The 22,636-nt window shown below is 42.5% G+C and overlaps 1 protein-coding gene across 1 annotated transcript; it reads left to right on the forward strand.

Annotated features, from left to right (window-relative positions):
* Positions 1-6,177: 6,177 nt before the first annotated feature.
* LOC119176534 (UPF0598 protein CG30010) lies at positions 6,178-8,285 on the forward strand. The gene is made up of 3 exons (XM_037427874.2): positions 6,178-6,500; positions 6,576-6,624; positions 7,416-8,285. Exons 1-3 carry the CDS (start codon positions 6,348-6,350, stop codon positions 7,892-7,894), a joined length of 681 nt encoding a protein of 226 aa, XP_037283771.2. The 5' UTR covers positions 6,178-6,347; the 3' UTR covers positions 7,895-8,285.
* Positions 8,286-22,636: the final 14,351 nt, after the last annotated feature.

Genomic DNA, 22,636 nt, shown 5'->3' on the forward strand with positions numbered 1-22,636 from the left:
ACTTCTCAAATTCTTTGGCGCGCTCGGGCAAACTTTTATGCGCTAATATTACGCCACAACTCATTTTACATCATATTACGTCAAGTGAATGTTCATGCAGAAGCAGAAAAAATTTTGCAGCTTTTCGTTCAAATGAAGCAGTACAAAAACTGCCTTTTAATAGTAATTCACCGCAAACGATACGTGAATATTCATGTTAGTTTCTGGTTTATTTGTTTGTAGAACCCAAACGGAAGCAAATGGTGAAAATGTAATTCAATACGTATATAACTGCTAACATATTTATCAGTATGGTCACATAAAAACATGCACATGAGCTGCTGCTACTGCTGCTGCTAACAGCGCATGGTTATCTGAACATACAATTTCCCTTTCTTAACGAATGTACCTGCGCGTATTGCTTACCACACAATAATTACGTATCATTAGAGCTTCTATAAATATATGTTCACTAACACAAACTCACTTAAAAGTGCACGTTATTGATGACTGCAGTGCCACTTGTAACTCGTCTCACTTGCTGTATACGAACGTCCAAGCTTAGAAACCTCTCTCTAAATAATTCCGATCATTTTTAATATGTCGCGTCTCCTTGGTTTCTAGGTGACATCGGCCTTACGATACCTCTTACAATACGGCCGCAGATTTGGCATTTTCGGGTTTGAAGACTGCCTGCCAACCATCGAGCTGATGGAAATGATATTTAAATGGTTCACCATACACAACATAAGAAATACAACCTTCCACGTAGTAAGCCGGGACCAAAACAGGATGCCGTTCAGTTCCCCAGATGATGACAGGTACATTCCATTTATCCCGCTAGGTTTCATATTTTCTACAATAAACTGCTTTATTTTCAGGTTGATATGGCTGGAGCAGGAATTTCTGCCCTTTTTCGCAGCATGGAAAGCCGCGGCACCACATAAGAGGGCATTCATATCTCTTGAAACATACGAAGCTCTCCAACTGACCACAATGTCCACAGTACAGTGCACACAATTTCTCATCCGTTCAGGTTTCCTATACGTGTTGACTGCCAAATTCTCCAGTGACCCTGTCGAAGCACTTTTTTCCACCATCAGACAGCTTCAAGGAAGCAACGATCAGACAGACGCCCGTGCTGCGCTTTCATCACTGCAGAAAGTCCTCGTGATGGGAATGATGCACTCATCACCAAGCGGCAGTACAGAGCAAACAACGTCTCCTCTTGGATCGCCCAGTGCAAGGCAGGCGTCGTGCTCCACAGCAGTAAAGCAAGCCGGACAACCTCTGGAAATGCACTCGCTAGTAAACCAGAATCAAGGGTCGTCAGGCGAGTGCGCGGCATCGACATCTGCTACTATAACCCAGACGATGCGGCCACATCTAGAAGCCCTGCAGACTTGCCGTGGTGCGCTTTTCATATCTCGTTGATTCCGTGTAATGGAATGATTTACATTATTTAAAAATTATTACACACCGTCCAACAATTCCCCACTATACGATATTATGCATATATTATAAACTCTGCGCTGCTTACTGTGTTACATGCAAGCCGCGTGAGGCAGCGTTTGCGTCAGTGCACGATGTAGATGAAAACATGCTTCTCAATCAGTTATACTGTGTATGTATGTAACGATAAGTCCATGGTACAAGCAGGTACTATGGCTTACATTTAAAAATATAACATGCTTTCACCAGGCGCCCACACAACTCGACTAACCGACGTCCCTTTCCCGCAATCGGGGAAGAAATTTTCGGCGGTTTTGAATCGCTGTCATAACTGGCACACAGATGATGGCATGGCTCGTTTGCGTTCGCCTTACTCTCTTGAGATGCTGTCCCTTCCTAATCCCGTCGTCTTTCTCTTGCTTCTTCTCCTAGATTTTTTTTTATTTTTAAACGTTTCTCCCTCAGTTTTTTTTATGTTGTTGTTTATACTATTCTCCGGACTTCTTCCCTCCTGTCGTGACAAGCTATAAATCGACGCGGAAAATGTGTAAATATTATTATACCTTGAAAAAGACGGGGCTCTCCCGACGCAAACGTCGGCTGAATGAACAGTTATCTTGATGATATGTGGGGTTTAACGTTCCAAAACCACCATATTATTATGAGAGACACCGTAGTGAAGGGCTCCAGAAATTTCGACCACCTGGGGTTCTTTAACGTGCGCCCAAATCTGAGAACGCGGGCCTACGGCATTTTCACCTCCATCGAAAGTGCAGCCGCCGAAGCCGGGATTCGGTCCCGCGACCTGCGGGTCAGCAGCCGAGTACCTTAGCCACTAGACCACCGCGGTGGGGCAACAGTTGTTATCTGAAAGCGCATTAACATCCATATATATATATATATATATATATATATATATATATATATATATATATATATATATATATATATATATATATATATATATATATATATATATATACATATATATATATATATATATATATATATATATATATATATATATTTCTCATATTTTGTATACGGACACGTGTCGGTTTAATCATGCATGCTTATCTATATACTGATAAAATTCTTGCACACTTTTCATTTCTACCTTCCCACAGGTGCCCCACAGCCAGGCATAAGGGCCAGCACGCTTGGCCTTATAGCGGGCTTCCTGGTGAAAGCAGCTGAGGATTGCATTACTTGCGACGACTGCATCGGCAAAATCAAGGCTCCCAGCTCATCTGGACCAGCTACTGCTGTGATATTTAATTTAGACAGGGGAGGGCTTTCATACCCAACGATCTCATTTCTTTCCTTTGTGAGCACTCTAGAAAGGGCCGCGGAAGCATTTGCGCCATTGGCCATTTCCAAAAAGAGGCCGATGGCACTTTTTGTGCAAACTGTGCTACCTGCAGTGGCCTTGAACCCTCTTTTCAGCCATAAAGGCGCTACTAGCGAGCACCGAGAAGCCATGGCGCGGCTAGTGTTGCAAAAATTTAGCCGTCCTTTCTTCTCAAACTACGTGCGGGACAAAACAGCCAAAGAAGGAAAGAGAAAGAGAATAGCCGAAAAGCCAAAATCTCGCAAGATTTTAAAAGTTTAGTTGCATGCCTCCATTGTATCATGTACGCGCCCAGAACCTTGCTAGCACATTTTATTGAACTATGACCCAAATGCACGCAGCTCTGTACGCGTACATATGTTTTTCTTTATTGCAGACACAAGCCGTCACTGTGTGCCAGCAAGTAGGATATTCTTCGAAAGTGCAGAAACTTTGTTTGAAACATCAGCTTTAACTGGCATATTGTGGCACGCATAAGTAAAGCGACAAATGTGTTTTGTTTCATTTTGAAGTGCTGTAACATTGCTCGAATCACACGCATACACTCGCCAAATTCTTTTAGCAGAAACCTTGATATCACTTTGAGGGATCTGCTTTTCATTGACAAACGAGTATAATGGCACATTTTCAGCATGTGTACGCGCCCCAACTGCGGGTGTCGCCCTTGGGCGCTATCAATCAAACATAACCACTAGTACAACAAAGGCGGTACTATTCCGCCCTAAAAATAAGTCTGTTAATGAAAACATACATTTCAAGTATGGCGATACTATTATTGAGTTAGTAAATTGTATAAAAATTCTTGGAGTTACATTTTCGAGCAATATGCTTTGAAACGATCGCATTTACAGTGTGCTGGGTCAGTTATCTCGCGTAGAGGGCACGGTGTACAGTGGCAAAACTGTTCTACTATACAAGGTAAAATTCTTACTTTATAAATGACTGTTCTGTTGGCATCTTGCTTATTGTTTCTTGGTATGAAGGACTACGACTAACACGCGCTTACAAAAACTGTACCTGATGCAAAAGACGTATATTAGAATAATTTTTTACTGGTCGTATGATGCTCGCAGAAGTGAATTGTTTCAACAGGCTGGAATACCACCCCTACATCGTCTCTACGATTTTAAGTTAGCATTGGTGGTCAGGCGTCAATTTCAAGAAAGTCGACATTATTTGTACGACCTCTCGAAACTGCAGCCAAATAATTTGTTCGAAACATGACATAAAGAAACATGGAAAATAAAAACTTCGAGAACAAACTACTCCACAGATAGGTTGTTCTACACAGTTTCTACGTTAATTGATAAATATGTGAAAGCTGGCATAGATTTCTTACTCTGTACCCGAACTCAATTGCACGATATACACATGTATAGTTTTCAAGATTTCTTTGCAGTTGCTACATTGTTATCATGGTTGCTATTTTTATTTTTAGAATTTGAACTTGATATTTTTGTAATTGTTGCTTAGATAACATTGCTAACTGTTTGCCAGTGCTGTCGTGCTAAAGGCGTCTGTGGGCCTATGTCAAGCTGCCTCTTTCGAAGAGCAGCTTTTACCTGCCGCTGTCCTTCATCAAACTATTGATGAAAAATAAAACATTATTATTATTATTATTATTATTATTATTATTATTATTATTATTATTATTATTATTATTATTATTATTATTATTATTATTATTATTATTATTATTATTATTATTATTAACTATGCTCGACAAGATGATGATAATGATGACGATAAAAACTTTATTGGGGTCGCAATGTGTTGCCCTCGATAGGCACATCACTGCCTTTACCATATCGTCTCATCGCACGGACATATAAAATCATAGAAACGCGCATCGGCCAGCGCTCCCCGTTCCAGCAGACAAACTCCCGTAGCGAAATTTGACGCACAATTTTTGTTGTGTAGGTCACAGTAAGAGTTAAAGCTTCAATTCCTGTGTCTCTCCTTGATATGCGTCCGTGGGCGTATGTGCATTATTCTCTTCTATCAATTGACTACAAGTGTAACACCTGTCCAGGGCGAGTGTCCAAGGTAAGTGCTCAACAGGGGCACTGCGTTTCACCTGACGCGTCCTAAACAACCTAAAATCAGTTTGATATTCTATTACCAATGAGTACATTATTAGTCAAAAGCTTTATGAATACTAAATTGAAGTTTTTTTAGGCTGGAATGGCAAAAACAACCATGCAGCAAGACATTTCTACGCAAATATACAGCTTTAGAAGTCAATCAACCAGTATAGCCTAACTACTAAAATGTAACACATAGCACACGTTAGCCTTTTCAGCAAAAAACAATCACACGTATAGGCAGTTTGTCACAGAAGCAGACGCATGGTATCAGTCCGTCGCCCTCCTGCCGGCCGCACAGTAGCAGACGAACAGGTTATAGGTAGCGCCACCTACGGCGAGCGATTGAACGAGAGCGGGGACACGCGCTCCCATAGGAACCCCGCTATCTGAACAGGTCAGGAGTGTAGTAGGTCATGGTCGGAACTACAGTGGTGGCGCCACTCAAGTAAGGGTGTGTTCAAAAAGGTTTTTACGTTTTTGGAGCTTTTGTGCAACAAAATTAACGTAAAAAATTTTTAAAATGCGTAAACGTACTTATAATTAATCCTACGTAAGTGACGCCGTCAGTCAAGAAGCAACTTTTTAATGCAAGGCATCCTCTGCACCTTCACCGACTGACCTTGCACAAACTTGAATCTGCCGAACAGGTGGAGCGCACGAAAACACGTCCGCACCTTAGGGTTTTTTTTTTAATTAACTCACCGTGGTCGATTTTTTCGCCCTCTACGGCCATCGCGTGAACTTGAGAGCATAGCCTCCTCTAAAGTTATATAGGAGGCTATGTTGAGAGTTATCCGGCTGACTCCGCTGCGACCATAGAATATCAACACTACCACATTGAGTGGATGGATGTGGCTATACCCTTTAGATCGGGCGGTGGTTAACGCCGCCTAGTCGTGATACCTGGTGAAGTAACCACTAGATTTATCTTTTTTTTCCCCTTTAGGTAGTGAGGTTGAGGACTAGTACTTTGCAGTGAAGGGTTTTAAATTTCACTCGTGCTTTGACTTTAGCTACCAATCAGATAACCTTCTTCTAGTTAATTCTACCCGCTTAAAGTCTATTTTGCCCTCCCTGTCCCTAAACCCCAGTGCTTTTAAAAAACTTTGCGCCATCATCTCGAACTATAGGGTGAAGCCCTTTACAGAACATTATCAAGTGTTCGGCAGTTTTCTCCTCCTCTCCACATGCACTGCATACAGTGTCTACCCCTTCGTATTGCACTACCAATGCCAGCGCCATCTCTAGGTCGGATAAGTTATTAGAGAACGCCACCGGCGCCACTTTCGTTGCATTCTCAAGGTACAGTTTCTCTTGTATAAGTAAATTGTCCATAGAATATATAGTAAATAGGAATATAGTATATTTCTATATGATATAGGTGTTTTGTGGCCAAGCCACTTCTACGCGCTTCACTGACTCCTAATCGCTTGTCGGCTGTTGCGTGGTCAATCATTTATTTACTATATTCTAGAAGAATGGTGAAGTGGCGTGCGTTGTGCTGGAAATTGCGCCGTAACCTACCAAGCCGCGTTGTGGGCGTAGTCATTAGAAATCTTCATTATGAACAGGGCCAGTCTACGAAAGAGTACCCGAGGGAGTACTTCTATTTTATTGACCATCAAGGAATGGTACGCCTTATTCTGTTGTAGAACAGCTGCTTAATCAGAATAAGTTGTGTTGACAGTTTGTCTCCTGACATGCAGCTCTTTCTAGATGATTCCAGAATGAAGAATTTCACGTCATGCTTCAAAGGTATTGTTATCAATTATCGTGGCAAGTTTGTCATGCTGAGCAAACAATTCTCGCGTAGTCGGTGTACATGTACTTTCGCAAGGGGTGGTGCATTGAAGTGTCGTAAACGTTGATGTGACGTCTGTTTCAATGCGTTGCAACCACCGTGCAAGCTGTGCTATCACAAGTTAGCGCATTTGCCTCACGTGCGATATGCCACCTTACCGGCGGTGATCAATGGTGTTCGTGTGCCCCCCATTTTTATTATGTCGCTGATGTTTTCGCGCTTCGAGGACGCTGTACTGAAGTTCAATTTATTAGTTGGCGTGAACATTGTTTAAACATCGTTGTTTGGCATTCGAACACGGTATTGCTTGTTTTTGTGGTTCTGCACTGTGTTCATAGTGACAATATTACATGGAAGTTGTTTTAATATATCATGCAATATTGAAAGTACATTTTGACTAACTGCAGTTTGCTTATAGTTAGCTGGTTTTGTTTATGCTCAAAACATTTCTTTTAAAAAATTATTCTTGGTACAATTGTTCAATCTTAGCAACTAACTAGCTGCACTTATAAAAATTCACAAGTCATCATTTGCAACAAGTGTGAATTTTGGCAAATAAGAAATGTTAAGGAACCATAAACTTTTATGTATATCATGAAGTACTTGTATCTCGGCAGTGTATTAGTATGTTTTGGATTGCATAAGCAGAATTTTTTTTACACACAAGAGGAAGCGTAGACAGAATTTTATTACAGTAAGTGCTTCATTTTTATTATGCTTAACACAGCCTCTTTGTGCTTTCCAGAAAAAAAATTTCTGGAGTTCTTCTTTCGCCGGCTGCAGTATAATGACACTGGGAAGTATACAGCAGAATTTCCATTCATCTCTCCATGTGGACGGGAGATGAATTTTGTCCGCTGTGATGACCTGCCCTTCGTCTTCACGCACATTGTACAATTGCCCGAAGAAAGCAAAGAGCCAGGTTCAAAAGGCTTCCTCTTACACAATTATGCAGGCAACCTACTGAAAGTTGAGTTTACACCACAGCACCTTTGCATGCCTGCTGGCACAGGGAGGGTCTATCACCCAGCACCTGAAAGGGCAGGTGGTGTCGGGCTAATACGTTCACTCTTGGCTATTGAGCTTAGCAAGCATTTTACTTTTGCTGATGACAGTGATAAGTCTCCACCTACTCACTTTGACTGGGATGGCACTCGCTACAAGCTATCAAATATTCTCCTGCCTGTCATCAATAAGGTGTCTCGTTGGAATGGAACAGAATAATGAGTGTGACTACAAAATCAGTTGCACTGCATGATTGTTTCAAAGGAAAATTTCTGTGCCACCCAATGCTTCAAAGAATACAAACTGATTGTTTTGGAAATTGTTCTATGAATTATTGTAGAAGAGTAAAAGAATCTCAAGCAATTGCCCTTTGAATTGAGATGCAACTTGTTCAAATACTGTTTTTGTTGGCTGCAATACACTTAAACATGGCACAAATATGTTCCCTTTGTCTTTATGAGTTTAAATCTTTCTAAATGTTCACCTACTTGCCCAACTGGCACTTTTGAAAGGGTGCGAATGTACGATACATTTAGTTATGCTGTGTGCATCTAATGCAACCATCTCATGGTGAATTCAATGGTTGTTGCAATAAATTACATGCACATTACATGTCATTGTGATTTAACTTTTGAAGTCTGCACAGGTTTGAAAAATGGCATTAGGCAGCTGCATTGGCAGACTACCAAGATAACAAAACAACCATGCTTTTCAGTTGCATACTTTTTCCATTCTCCACTATGAATAAGATGCCAACTTGCAAAAAATTCGCCCTTGCCACCACAGCTTTGCCTACATAGTGGACAATTTGTCAACTTAGCCAACAAAAGCCATCAGTGACGTAAAACAGTTGTCATGCAAATTGCTTCAAATATGCTGCACACAGAAAATGAAATTTGGTGATTGGAAATTATCAATGTATACTATAATTTATTTCAGTTCTCTAATCAGTTTCGTAAATTTTACCAAGTACCAAGCTCCTATCGTCAAGATTAGGCAAGTTGTGCAGCGACGAGTTTAGTAAATGTATGCAATGGGCTAATGTTATTAGCTGCGAATCTCGTCCAAAATATACATGTAGTTTAAAAAAAACATGCATTCTTAACACAGCAGTGTATCCTTATTGTCAAGCTTGCCCATAATATTATAATCAAGTGAATCGCCGATTACCAAGTAAAGCACTCTTGATTTTTTATAAATGGGCTTGATCTTCGCACGCACCACTACACATCTCCAAAGACACCTCTGAATTGGCTTCTTTTTTTTTTTTTCAACTTGTGGTGATTTTATGCTTGTGGCGATCTTATGTTTTTATAAAAGGAAACTAAGCATCTAGTAAAAGAATCCAACTTTGGCAAAAAGGATTTGTGCTTAAAAACCAGATTCTTATCCCTTACCAGAGCGAAGTTACGTTGCATGTACACGAAAGTACGGCCATTCAGAGTGTGCCATCCTGCCATAATAATTCTGTTACTTATTAGATACAATAGTCAAAAATAAAATGTTACACTACCATGTTGTTAGAAGGCAAGGTAACATATTGGCTTTTACTGTCATGTAGAACCGATGTCCCTGCAAAAAAAATCACACCAGGGAGACTTGTTGCATACAAGGGTGCTACAGTTGCACCAATTTGATATAATTCCCAATTTTTGCACCGAAACCATGAAATTTGCTAAAATTGCACCAAGCTGCACGAAAATGCCTGACCAGTCTGAAAGTTTTCTCAGTTGCGCTAATTTCAGCGAGAAATGGCAGCCACGTTGACTATTAGCATGCAGTTTGCATGATCAATCAATCCAAGTGTGCAGATCAACCCTAACCTGAAACACGGTGTAAGAATATATTCCCATTAGGTCCGGGCTCTCGCGACACGCGGTTGACCAGACAAACTAACAAAGCCGTGCGCCATTGGTCCGCTGACTGCTGCAGATACCTATCGGTGGGACGACACAACTTGAAAACAAAAGGAGTTGCTGTAGCCACCAACGCTTCGCAGGAATGAACTTTCTAGACAGTAAACGTAGCTATGGCATGTTAGCAACTAAAGCTGGGAGCATATGCCTCATTCTTCGCATGCGAACAGACACGATATGCTGCAAAAATTGGTGTTGCCGGCGACAATGTTGGTTGATATAGCAACAGCACATAATACATTTTTCTGTCTTGAAGTTGCATCATCCCAGCAATAGATATCCGGTGCCATCTCACTGGCCCTGCAAGTGCGTGCTGTTGTTACTTATCTGGTCCCATCGTGAAAAAAAGCAACAAAAAGAGGTGGGAGTTTAGCGGTTTTTCATGACTTGTCCTAACTCGTGCAGAACGCTGCTTAATCCACCTTTGCCGCAGTACACCGGTGCCCAGCGAAAATGCGCGTTATGATTTTGAAGGAGCTGTTTGCACTAATCACGGGATATCGCACATTTTGTTCAATTACTCGCGCTTGTATACAGCGCATAATTGTGAATACTAGTAGGGCCGATGACATCTAAAAAAGTTACTGGCAATCATTTGGACCCGTGTATGACATTTTTGGTGCCCTAAAGAAAATTGTGTGCCAGCTTTTCTTTTTTTTTTTTTTTGCCACTTCTACAAATTCCTTGAATTTCAAGGTCGCCAGCTTTGCAGATCCACATTTGAATTCGCAGAGTGAGACGCACCAAATGCTAATGCAGACGTTATCATTATTGCCTCAGTGAGATGGTCAATTTTATTGAAATAGCAGTGCTCTTACTCACACTACACGATTCAGGGCATGATGAATGGTTTGTACATAATTTTTTTCTAAATGTAGGCCTTCTTTTTTATAATGCTCTAAATTGGGCCTTTCGTGATAAAAAATTAATGTTTTGCTCCCCGTAACCTGCTCCAAATTTGCATTTTTGTGCTTCAAAAGTAACATTGTGCGGCTTCAAAAATTGCTCCAAATTCTATTTTGGCATTTGCACCCCTGTGGATAGATTTTTCAATGGCACAAAGGTGCTTGAGCTGAGTGGAAAGCCCATAGTCTATCAATGACCCTAAACAGATCGAAAAGATTCACAATATGTGCAGTGTAGGTGATGAGAAAGGCACACTTGTCTGCCTTGTAAAGCTGACCTCCCTCTGTGGCACGTATTGTCGAAGTCCAAGATAACCATGAAAGAATGTCAATATTGAACAGTATTCTGGTGTGTTTGTGACGTTAAAGGACTATGTGCTAACTTTTGAAGGTCCTTCACTTTTTAATGCAATCGAAACCTCATCAGTGTCTTGACTCGCAAGATCTTTTTAGGAAACATTGAAATTTTCAGTTTTAAAGTATGCTCGGCAAATAGATTTTAGACTTATATTTTGAGGCTTATACATACCAAAATCAAGATATATGATTATGATGCACACTGCTATAAGAGATCAATCAATCTTGAACACCTTTGGTCTTTTAACCTTTTAGCTCCCATTGATGAGTATATTCACCATGAAATTTTTTACCAAAATAACCAATGACAACTAAAGTCACCATAAGCAAAAATTTCTCATGTGGTTAAAACCATCTAGTTGCAATTTCTAAGACTAGATGGACACAGATGGCCATGCTGTGCCTTTCAGAAAAAAAAAAAGAAAACCAAGTGGGTGCTTTTTTTTTTTTCCAGCAGAGAAATAACTAATGTGCGCTCAATGCAGGGCACACAACTATTGTGGCGTTTGACTTCAATCAAAAAGCAGCCACGCAGCCAGGATTAGATTGTGTACAGCTGTCAGCACCTTTTACACGAACGCTCGGCCACATGTCCTGCAGCAGTTTGATTGACGCTGACACCGCATACATTTGGCTTCTGTTGCCAAAATGCTAACCATACATGCCGACATACTTTCCAAGCCTACCGAGGTATTATCTTGGCAAAAGCGCACAGCACTTTGCAGCTGGCATCAGTCAAACTAGCCCTGGCCATGCATCGAAGTGTTTGCGTTAAAGGTGCTGATGGCTGCACCTTGTGCACAACACCTGAGCCACTAAATCGTTATTATATTACAAGCTTGTTTCTATCATCTTGAGATATTGTATTTTCACTGTCACCAGTATTTCAGGACGAGCCCTCAACAGTAGATGGTACCTTCAAGTGCAGCAGATGTAGTTTGTACACATTTTCTGTTCTATCACTTTTTAATCAGTGTGGTATCATTGAGTGGCTCTATCTGGGATAGTTGACAACATAACACCTGGTTGGGGGCCGATGCTGCTAGGATGTTAGGTGCCCCCAATTGAATAAGCCTATGCACACAAATTTCTAAGCTCTTAGAAATCCTATGTACTTGCAAATATTAAAGAAAGCACCAGTATTATATGGATTAATGACCCAGATTGATATGGCATAGCTTTGAATTCATCTGCTCAACAACAGCTCCAATGGCAGTTTCAAATAGTACTCTATGGCCCGAGAAAGGACAAATGTACCACCGGTGGGTCACATCAAGGAGGCATGCGAACTTTCAGTAAAATCCAATACACAGTATATAAAAGGGCCCTGCAACACGTCTTTCAGTTATCATGTAAAGATCTTGCTAATTAACAATGTTTCCTCACAGATCTTTTGCTACAAAACCATCCCAATCTATGAAGTGTCAGCAAAGCTACGACATAATGGGAGTGCTTTCTCTTTCCTTTAATTGCCGCAAAAATGCTTCAAGATACACAAAAAAGAGGTGGGTGAGCTATGACAAAGAGGTGACGCAGGACCAAAAATTTGCATTGCCATCCATCATGGTGTTCAGCATTTTTTTTCTTTGACCATAATGGCCGTTACATTCGATTCAGGCGTGCATGACAGCAGCATGTAGAAGTACTATCAACAGCAAAAGTTTGCGGGACGTAAAATGTTTGTTAAAGCTAAATTCCCGCTTTGGGAATGTAATTTAGAAATAAATGTTTCATAGTGTGCTTGGCATCCTGACCTATACAGTCACCAGCTTGATTACAAGCATTACATACTTATATAGCAGAAGTTCGCATTTGTTTTAGATCCAACCTCCTGCATACCTTTGCTGTTGACAGTACACCATGGGAGCTGCGGTACCTACGCGTCGTCTCATATGACCTTTAATATTGTCGACCAATTTGCCATTCATGGACTGTCAGATTTGCTTGTTGAGTTAGTTAACGATGATGGAGACAGCAAGTGACGTTTGGCTGTTTCTGGCATGAAATTTTAAGTGCCCTATTGCATGCAGTTCTTTTAATATTAAGCTAAGATACGATGGTGGTCAGTCAGAGAAAAAGAATAGATACCAAGGAATGGGAAGTGCAGCTGAGGATGGCAGAAGTAGGTGATAAAAAAACAACACGAAATTTCCAAGCATAAAATGTAATCGGCTCATAAAGGCAGGGTGAAATAGGAAATTATTGGGAAAGGCATGGAGGAAATAAAGACTGAGAGAGAGCGTCACACGAATCACTCTGCTAGCCTTGGCAAGCCAACCTCCTCTGTTGCTGCCTCTCTCAATAATCGGGGCCCAGTGCCTCCCGAGCAGAGTGCCCACAGAAGATGCAACTATAACCAAAGCGAACAAACCAATAATTGCACCAGCTTATCACATGACTATAGGTCTCAATTATTTTATGACTAGGCTTCAAGACTGTCATATGACACTCTCCTCTAGCCTTTTATCTTCCTCCATAGGGACAGGCCTTCCATCTGCAGTGGACATACTAAGTTAACTAAATGATTACTATGTTAACAGCAGCCTAGCTCTGATTTAATCATGACTGTACTTTTTGATGAGCAATCACTTGGCGACGCGAGGTGTCGCTGCTCAAACTTCTGACGCTATGTTTATAGTGATGCATGGTAGAGTTGAATTGAACTGGTTTATTTAGGGCTGCAGCGCTCATGAGTGGGCAACGCCCTATATACATCATATCGCGACACGAGTCGAACGTCCAATGCCCCCGAGTAGATCACGCGCCTCCTGGATACTTGAAACCCTCAAAGCCCATGCTACCTGAAACTTGAGCTCATGAGTGTCACCTTTTACACATACCATCTGGCACATAGCAACCGTAGGGAATCTTTGAGGTCGTTTGCTATTTGTGTCGCGTGTTGGAGATGGCACTTGTAAGGCGCGCCAAAGCAATGATGTGACACCCGACACTACAGCCTTGACTACATATAGGCAACATATTTTGACAAAGTTCAAGAAAAGCTGGCGTACCCTTTTAGTCGGCAAAATTTTTTGACGATGTTCAAGAAGTGCTGTAATACCCTTTTAAACTTTGAGAGACCGTGACATACAGAATAAAACATAAATGAATATAAATGCAGCACCCAAGAGCCAACATGTTCGAGATGAAACTGCTTAAAAGGCACTCAAACTACATTATGCAGGCACTTCTTTTTAATAGGTCCGTGAAAATAACAAGGCCATCAATAAGGCCCTCCCAAAAATTAGGCTGTGCCTAGTGCTTTAGTGAACCACTGGAGATCAAGTGCTACCTTAGGCCCATGTAATTTAAAGGAAACAGAACTGATTTAGCTTCAAAGTAAATGCCATCTTTTTTTTGGCCCCCCCCCCCCCTCTCTCTCTCTCACATGTACTCAACAAACCTAACTGCAGCTGCTGGTGGTGGTATGTGTGTTCATCCCTCTGCTCATTTGTAACTTGTATGGCATGGGTTAAAACTCAGTCTTGCATTGAAATACCACAGTTGATTTGATATGTGGGGTTTAACGTCCCAAAACCACCATATGATTATGAGAGACGCTGTTGTGGAGGGCTCCAGAAATTTCGACCACCTGGGGTCTTTAACGAGCACCCAAATCTGAGAACACGGGCCTACAGCATTTTCGCCTCCATCGAAAATGCAGCCGCCGCAGCTGGAATTCGATCCCACGACCTGCGGGTCAGCAGCCGAGTACCTTAGCCACTAGACCACCGCGGTGGGGCTAAATACCATAGTTACTCATGCAAACGCAGCAATGTCAAGTTTATGTGCAGTGTCGATCGTGTGTAGCTTGTGTTTATATGCAAGCCAGTCTCCTTTGCCGGGCTGAGTAAAGAGGTCTGGGATCAGTGAAGACGTAAAAACTATACTCCGTCTCACCCCTACTGTTTAGCACTGCAAAAGCTACCGGGTGTTTGCAGGCCACATGTCTGTGCAGGAAAACAGTTCCACATATAATCACCTAGAAATTGGCAAGGTTGAAACATTTTCTATCTGCTGCAGCACATCAATAAGTAATATGCTTATTACTCATTGTGTTTACGGTGCATTTATTTATGTAGTTTCAGTGACTACTGGTACCTGTGGTTAAAAACCATGCATAGCAACGCCCATGCAGTCATGACAGCTGCTACGATCCGAACTTGCCCTTTATGCTCGCCCAAAGCACTAACAAATGAAAGGTGTAATGAGCTATCGCTTCGTGCTATCTCACGATCAGGACAAAGTATCAGCTTTGTTGTTATTGGAGAGACAAGTGTTTTCTTTAACTACACCTGCTAAGCCTAACGCTCAGATAATGTTATATCGCTTCATAGAAATTATGCAATGTTGTTGATAGTCACACTATCATTGAAATCTGGCCCCTAATTGAACTTGCTACTTCACGCTCAGCAGTACAAGGCTCTAAGCACTGAGCTACCCCAGCATTTCAAACGTTTTAGATTCATTTTGGCGATGTGCATGACAGCATTACCTGCAGGGGCAGATCCAGCTACTCATTTGGGGGGGGGGCACCTAAAGTAACACCAAAGAGGGGTGGGGAGGGGCGTGGTCATTACTTTTTTTGTTTTTACAAGCAGAAAAACCCATTCACAGCATAAATACTGTTAATGTGTGCTCTCAGTGGTTTCACTCATTAGGCAGGGATGGATCCAGCCACTCATTTTAGGGGGAGGGAGGGGGGTCGAAGTAAAACCGGTGAGGAAAGGGATGTTTTTAGTAGGTACTACTATCAAAAGAACCCTATCACAATAAAAATACAGCAAATTTGTGCTCACAGTGGTTCCGCTCACTTCTTTTCATCAGTTTTTAACTGTAATAAATTGGAAAAGCTACGACAAATTATGGGCTACCACACTTCATATCAATGCCCATTTTGCTCGGCTAAGCACTTGGTACCAATGGGGTTGCGTGGCCAGTTCTAATGAGGTTTGGTGTTTACACGGTGTTGTGCCACAGACATGTTCCTCGTTCGGGAGCACGTCTCACAAGATCGAGCCCTGTTTCGACGAACTGTCTCCCCCCCCTCCCAGCGCCGCCTTCTGTGCAGGAGAACCGTGCAGTCCGGGGATAACGTCGTTTCCTCCGCCGGACCACTTTGCAGTTCCGGGTATGGCTACGTCTCCCCCTCCGAGCCCGAGAACTGGTCTGAGAGAATGGACCAAAGACGCTATTTAAGGCCGAGCCGGCCCCATGTTAGGAGATTTTGCCCCAGCCGACGTTGTCGTGCTGGCCGGCTTTGTACAAACGACAACCTGCTACAGTAAACGCTCCTTTTGTTGCTGTTTTCCAAACGGATTGCCTCCCTGTTTCACCTTCGGGCTAAGGCTTCATCGAAGTCCGCTCGACGGCACGCCGCTCTTCGCCACCGCTACCATCGCGACAGAGCAAATTCATAACAACGGACATTCACAAAACCAAACTGATATATTAAAGGAAACGCTATACAAATATTTACATTATTCAAATTGTAATGAATGCCAGCATCTAATTAAATGAGCAGGTTGAAGTTCACCCCATTTTCTCCCTTCTCACTCGTTACATGTACAAGATCCAGTGACAGTGCGTTCCCCGAAGGACAGGCACATCGTTAACAGTGCATGAGCCGATAATCAATAATGAGGCGTCACACCTGACAAAGAAATTTGAAAAAAACTTTTGTGGCGTTGGGGTGCCTTTACTGGAATTAGAAGCGGTGAAAGCACAGCGAACGAGACGGCAGGGGTGGTATATATCATCTCTCCCGTCATGCATGCTGTGGTGTCACTGCAACATTATGATGTCGTAATAATGTACTGTATTCTCGTAACTTTGTGGTGAACTTTGAATGCACAACAGTTCAACAGTGGCGCTGCTGGCATGTTGCAGAATGACATCACATTTCTCCCTCTGCACCACCGACAAATGCACGGAGGAGAGGAAAGGGAATGATTGTTGCTCCCCCTAAACTCACTCGTGGTCGCTTTGAACTTTCAAGGTGACAAGACACGAGTGGGAGCCCTTAGGAGCCTTCTTTATTTTGAAACAAGACTAGGAATGCAAATAGTCTTTCTGACAAGCGTGCCTGGGGCCGCACGCATTGGTAGGTGGTTTCGAAGCTGTGCATGTGCTGGCTGTAAATGAAACTATTTATTTGAGAGAGTGCTTCAAAATGAGTAACAGATGTAATTCTAGTCGCCTTCCATGTAGTATCTCTTTTTTGTACAGCTTTCAGTCCAATTGTGCATACTTTTCAGAAGGTGCGGAAATACTCGGACTATGAAGCTTTACTTCAAATACAATTAATAAAGTGGGTTTGCGGACTAGACTGCCGATAAATGCCCAAAATGTATGTGCAGCTAGAGCACCACAACGTCAGGTTGGTAGATTTTGGCCTGCCAAACACTTTGGTAAGACCCCACCAGTATAACCATGGCCTCGGGACAGACTCGCAGGCTTCGACTTTGCGGTTAGGCCTGCGTAGATTGAAAGGCCTTGCTCAAATCGGTGCATTCCAAATTTTCGATGGTCAGTCAACCCACGCAGTTTGCACGTGTAGTGAAGACCAGGTTGACTGACGGACTCACCGAGTGAATACAAGCATTTAATATAGAGAACAAACAAGCATTTATTTAGAATGTGGCCAATGGCAAGAGCTATCAAAATTAATGAATAGAAAAAAAATTATGGGCGATAAAAAAAAAAGATAAGAAAATATATACTGAAATAATAACTACAGGTATAAAAAAACAGACAACGCAGTATGTCAATAAAATAGGTCGATAAGATGGACTTTAAAAGAAACAAAACAAAGAAAAATTATAGGACCCCGCTTTCTCTTCGGAGCTTCTTGTGCGACACATTGCACACTAACTCAGTGATAGTTACAGATGTGGATAATAAAAAACTAACAAAAATCACAATATAAAGTTCTGTACAGAGCATAGGGGAGATGACGGGGTGCCGCTGAAAATCTCGCCAGTTTCAGTATAGACAATGAGGCTGCCCGGCATTGCAGCCGACTCGATTTGTTGCGCGAAACACTATGCGCTCACTGCTTACTTGGAACTCGCGACAACGATTGCCGTGCTCTTTGCTGGTTCAACGTTAACTTCTGAAGCAGCCAAATTCTATCGCAGTGTCTTATGTGGGAAACCATCAGAGGCGCCGTTCCCGCCGTCAGTTGGGGGCAATTTCACTCCCGCACCACGGCGCCCTTCCTTCGACGAACGGGTGCACTCGCGAGGATTTCAGACGTTTGAAACAGGGATCTTCCTTTGAACAGTCATGTTGTGACCAGCAGTCCTGTGCTAAAGCACAAATTCCAACTACAGTCATCCACAATTTCCGTTGACGAAGTGATCAATAACTTTTTCACAGTTGACACGGATGTCTCTGTGTGTGTGTAGCAAGGTGAGGCTGGTCAGGCGCGTGTTTCGCTCATCTGTGATCGCAGCCATGTCTTTGATCGGCGGAGTGTAGACAAGGATCTTTCGGCACTGGCGATGCTGGCAGGAGGGGTCGCCAGTATTTGTAAAAGTGTCTTGATCGAAGGAAATATGTCAACGTCGCACATGCAGAGTGCTACAACAGCAGTCGCAGGGATGTCCACTCCTTCGTCGCTTTCATGCTTCCACTTTCCCGTCATAGCCGCAGTTCTGCTGCAATGACATTCGCACTTATCGGACCATGCCGTAGGAGTGATCCATAATGCTGGGCAACCTGCGTTGCTATTTTTGTTTCATAACTGGATGATATGGCATTGAGCAGCTGGGACGGTATATGTAGAAATAGCTCGCAAACTCCAAAAGTATCTTATCAAATCTCTATTCGAGGTCTGCCAACACATTATCCAGTAATGAAATATATACTGACATCTTGTAGAAACTCTCTGGATCAAGCGCTGGAGTGTTAGACGTGTGCAACTGTCTCTTCATGATGCATGGAAGCCACAGCACTGTTTCAAGTTCGTCTGTGAGTGCAACGACTTGCTCGTAGAGAGGTGTAAACGCCTCTTCACTGCTTCATCTCTAAGCATTCAGGGCAGCCACAGTATTTGTCAACTTATACCTTGCTGTGCGCATATCAACAGACTTCTTTTGGTATGGCGACCCAATGGAAGCATGTGCCAATAGGTCTGAGAGGCAAACTATCACCATTATGAACTCACCATCGCCTACAGAGATACGAAGAGACCTTGCTTTTGCAGCGCTTTGAAGCTCTTTCCAGGTAGCGACGGCGTCAGGAGTTTCTGCCACGAGGACAAGAGAGTCAAAATTGGATGACGCTGTCATGTCGCTCCACCGATGCCGTCTCACAAAGGCCTTTAAGTTGGCGGCCAAGTATGTCCTTCAGCACACTGTTTCATTTCGGTGAGGTAGTGCAGAAGGAAATTACCTCTTTCATAGTCTCCACTGCGTTCCTGACGGCTTGAACACACGATAACTTCAATAGCGACAAGTTGAATGCGTGGTTCAAACATGAAAAGTGAACTGCTTTTGTGGCACACTGCTTTATTTTTGACACGGCACCACATAGTTCTGACACCATGGCACTGCACCCATCTGTAGCTATGCCAACGCACCTGCCCAAGTCTAGTTGTAGTTCCTTCAGCATCTTCAGAACCTGCTCACCAAGTACTCTCCCTGTCAGGACGGGCTCAGTTACGTTGGCTTCCACAGCTGTGCAGGAATCAATGAACTGGAAGAAGTCCTCTTGAACTACATTCTTGTGTACATACCGCAAAACAAGACTTAGCTGCGACATGTGAGATATGTCGGTTGTTTCGTCGAACATAATGCTGTAGGCGCCCGATTCACGCACTGAATAAGTGTAGCAAGAACATCGTATCCACAGTACTTCATTAGTTCGTTCCGGGTCGTCTTGCTGATGTACGTGGCTCGGGGTGATAAGCTGGCAAGGTGCTCTTGAAGTTCCGTGTCACCGCTTGACACTCGAAAGCGCAGAAGCTCACAGGAATTTCCCTCACTCGAAGTCCATGAGGACTCATTCGACCACTCATTCAGGCTTCCGTTGTCTCGATGTCCACGAAATGGTATATTTTGGCACCCTAGAAAGATGACTGACTTTATAATTGGGACCAAGCGGTTACGGTTGTCATTTACTTGATGTAGATTTTGACTGCTGATTTGATTGGCTACATCTTTTTCTGGGACCTTTACATGTGTGAGCAACTCCTTCTCAGCCTGCATTACTTCTCTATAGTACTTGCTTGCTTCATGTACAAGAAGATCAACATCCTTTCTTAGCAGTTTTGCAAAGGACGTAATGGCTTAGTGACTAGTTTTTGGACAGTAACATTTTTCTGGTAACCTCCTATCACACTTGTTACAAACAAAGCACAGTACTCGCAGTACAAGCCTCTGTGATGATCGGAGAGGACAAGCCAACTGAACTTGTTTAAATGCGACTTACTTACGCATCGCTTCTCACTTTTGCCATTTTTCCGGTGAAGTTAGTATGAAAAATTGTAGTTATCCGGAGGGCACCAGTGGGTTTCTTACAAACACCGTTTAGTGTATTCGTTGGCTTTCCTGCCGACAAACTTTTTTATGTTGCTCGATAAATCCACAGAGATGCTCGGGGATATTTCGTCCACTCTTTCACTTTGATGGCATCCGGCAGTTTGGTCACATAGAGAAGTGACGTGTGAGCATTCGCCTTGCAGAGGTAGCGATGCTGTGTATTTCTCGTCCAGTCGCTGCATTGGGACAGCTGCTGATGAGGTGGCCTGTTCTGTGCCTTCAACTGCAACATGTAAGGCCTTCTTGGGAGCAGGAAAGAAGAACTTGTCGATCTTTTGCGAACTTGACCTTTTAATTTTCCAAAGAGAGCTTTGGGGTTGCAAACAGAAAAAAAATTTCATGGTCAAATGCTATCGATGTACAGTTACGAGCCGCCACTGCGAGCTACGTGTGAATACAAAATAAAAATATTTGCTGGCCTGCCCGTAGAACGACAGCTCACGACTGACAGCCACTATCCAGAATTTGTGCAAGAGTATATTAGCATCTAAATTGCTAACAGGGGAGTCTACTCATGTGAACAAAATTCTTCATATGATATGTGGCTGTGCAAAGCAAATTATGCAATTACTGCTCCCTTTGATCTATGCGTACGTACATCGAGTCATTTTAACACGTAAAACGATGACAGCACCGGCAAAGTAAAATTGCTACAGGGTCGCGGACGACGAAACATATATATGCACTCGAGCCTAGCAAGGGACTTCTTGCGGGATACCTAAAAAAATAGCTGTGCCCTTTGTGATTCAAAGACAAAAAATCGCGATGTGTTATAATGATTATGTGAGGCTGAACATGAACCGAGAGGCTGTAATATCTGAGCTAGTGACAAATCACTCATTCTTGAGCAAATATATTTCAGCTTGCCTAATATTGCTTCAGTGCCTTTGAAATGTTCCAGCATAGAATCATGGGCAGTGTTTATTTCACACAAAAGGAAACAACACATGATGAAATTCCTTCTAAACAAATGTCTGGAAAAACGTACATCGAACTTTTATCGTATGAAGAAAATATATACTGAAGCAACCAATGCTTCATTAAATCATAATGCTAGCTATAGAGAATTCTGCTGGACATTGGTATATTCCTTGTAACTGTGTTATATTCTGGCTACTCTTAAAGGAGCATTGACATCAAATTTACTCATGTAATATGAGTAATATGGTTTGGCCGTGGTAACCTGAAAAAAGAAGTGGACGATGGCACAGAGGGGGGGGGGGGGGAGGCAATCGCTTTTACCACGCCCCCTCTGGATTTGCCATTAGTCCTAATTGGTGATAGGAGGTGGTCTACAAGCACTGAAGTGAAGGGTGGCATTGCTGACCAAGATTTGGGGGGGGGGGGGGCTCTGGATTGGCTACTGACTACCTGGTAACTGAATTAGTATATTCTTTTGATGCAGCTTATTCCTCACACTTGTGTATATGCGTGGCAAGCAGATATCATTTCACTTTCTCCCATGCAATAAGCTGTGTTAATCCTCTCCTTACTAAGTATAAATGCAGCACAATAAAGGTATGCCACTTGCAGCAAGCAGCCTTTGATATTCCAAGAGACCAGATTGATGCTCTGTAAATTAGGAAGGCTCATAACATTTCCAACTGTGCTAAAATGACAAAAAAACTGGATAATCATGAAACATGCAATTTTCAGAACACCTTTCTGTGTAACCAATACTAAGAAAACTTTTCATAAATTTCATTCACACTCATACAGCCACTTCTCACTACAGCTCTTGTAATATAAAAAAATGTCAAATGAACCCTCAATCATTTTTTATAAAGGCAAGCTTCCTAAACAAATTAGTTCTTGTTTATGCTGTTGATGCAAAAGTATTTTGTCCCAGAATGAAAAAGATCTAAGAAAATATTATGTAACAGTCATTTAATTGATTGATTGATATGTGGGGTTTAACGTCCCAAAACCACTATATGATTATGAGAGACGCCGTAGTGGAGGGCTCCGGAAATTTAGACCACCTGGGGTTCTTTAACGTGCACCCAAATCTGAGCACACGGGCCTACAACATTTCCGCCTCCATCGGAAATGCAGCCGCCGCAGCCGGGATTCGAACCCACGCCCTGCGGGTCAGCAGCCGAGTACCTTAGCCACTAGACCACCGCGGCGGGGCAACAGTCATTTAAGGTCTGACAAGTAGTGTCAGCACTGCTATGAAACGAGTGCAAACTTATGGATTGTCAGTTAATGTATCGTCGCCACCAAAACAAGGCATGG

The sequence above is a fragment of the Rhipicephalus microplus genome, chromosome X (genome assembly GCF_043290135.1).
Source record: "Rhipicephalus microplus isolate Deutch F79 chromosome X, USDA_Rmic, whole genome shotgun sequence".
Lineage (NCBI taxonomy): Eukaryota > Metazoa > Arthropoda > Arachnida > Ixodida > Ixodidae > Rhipicephalus > Rhipicephalus microplus.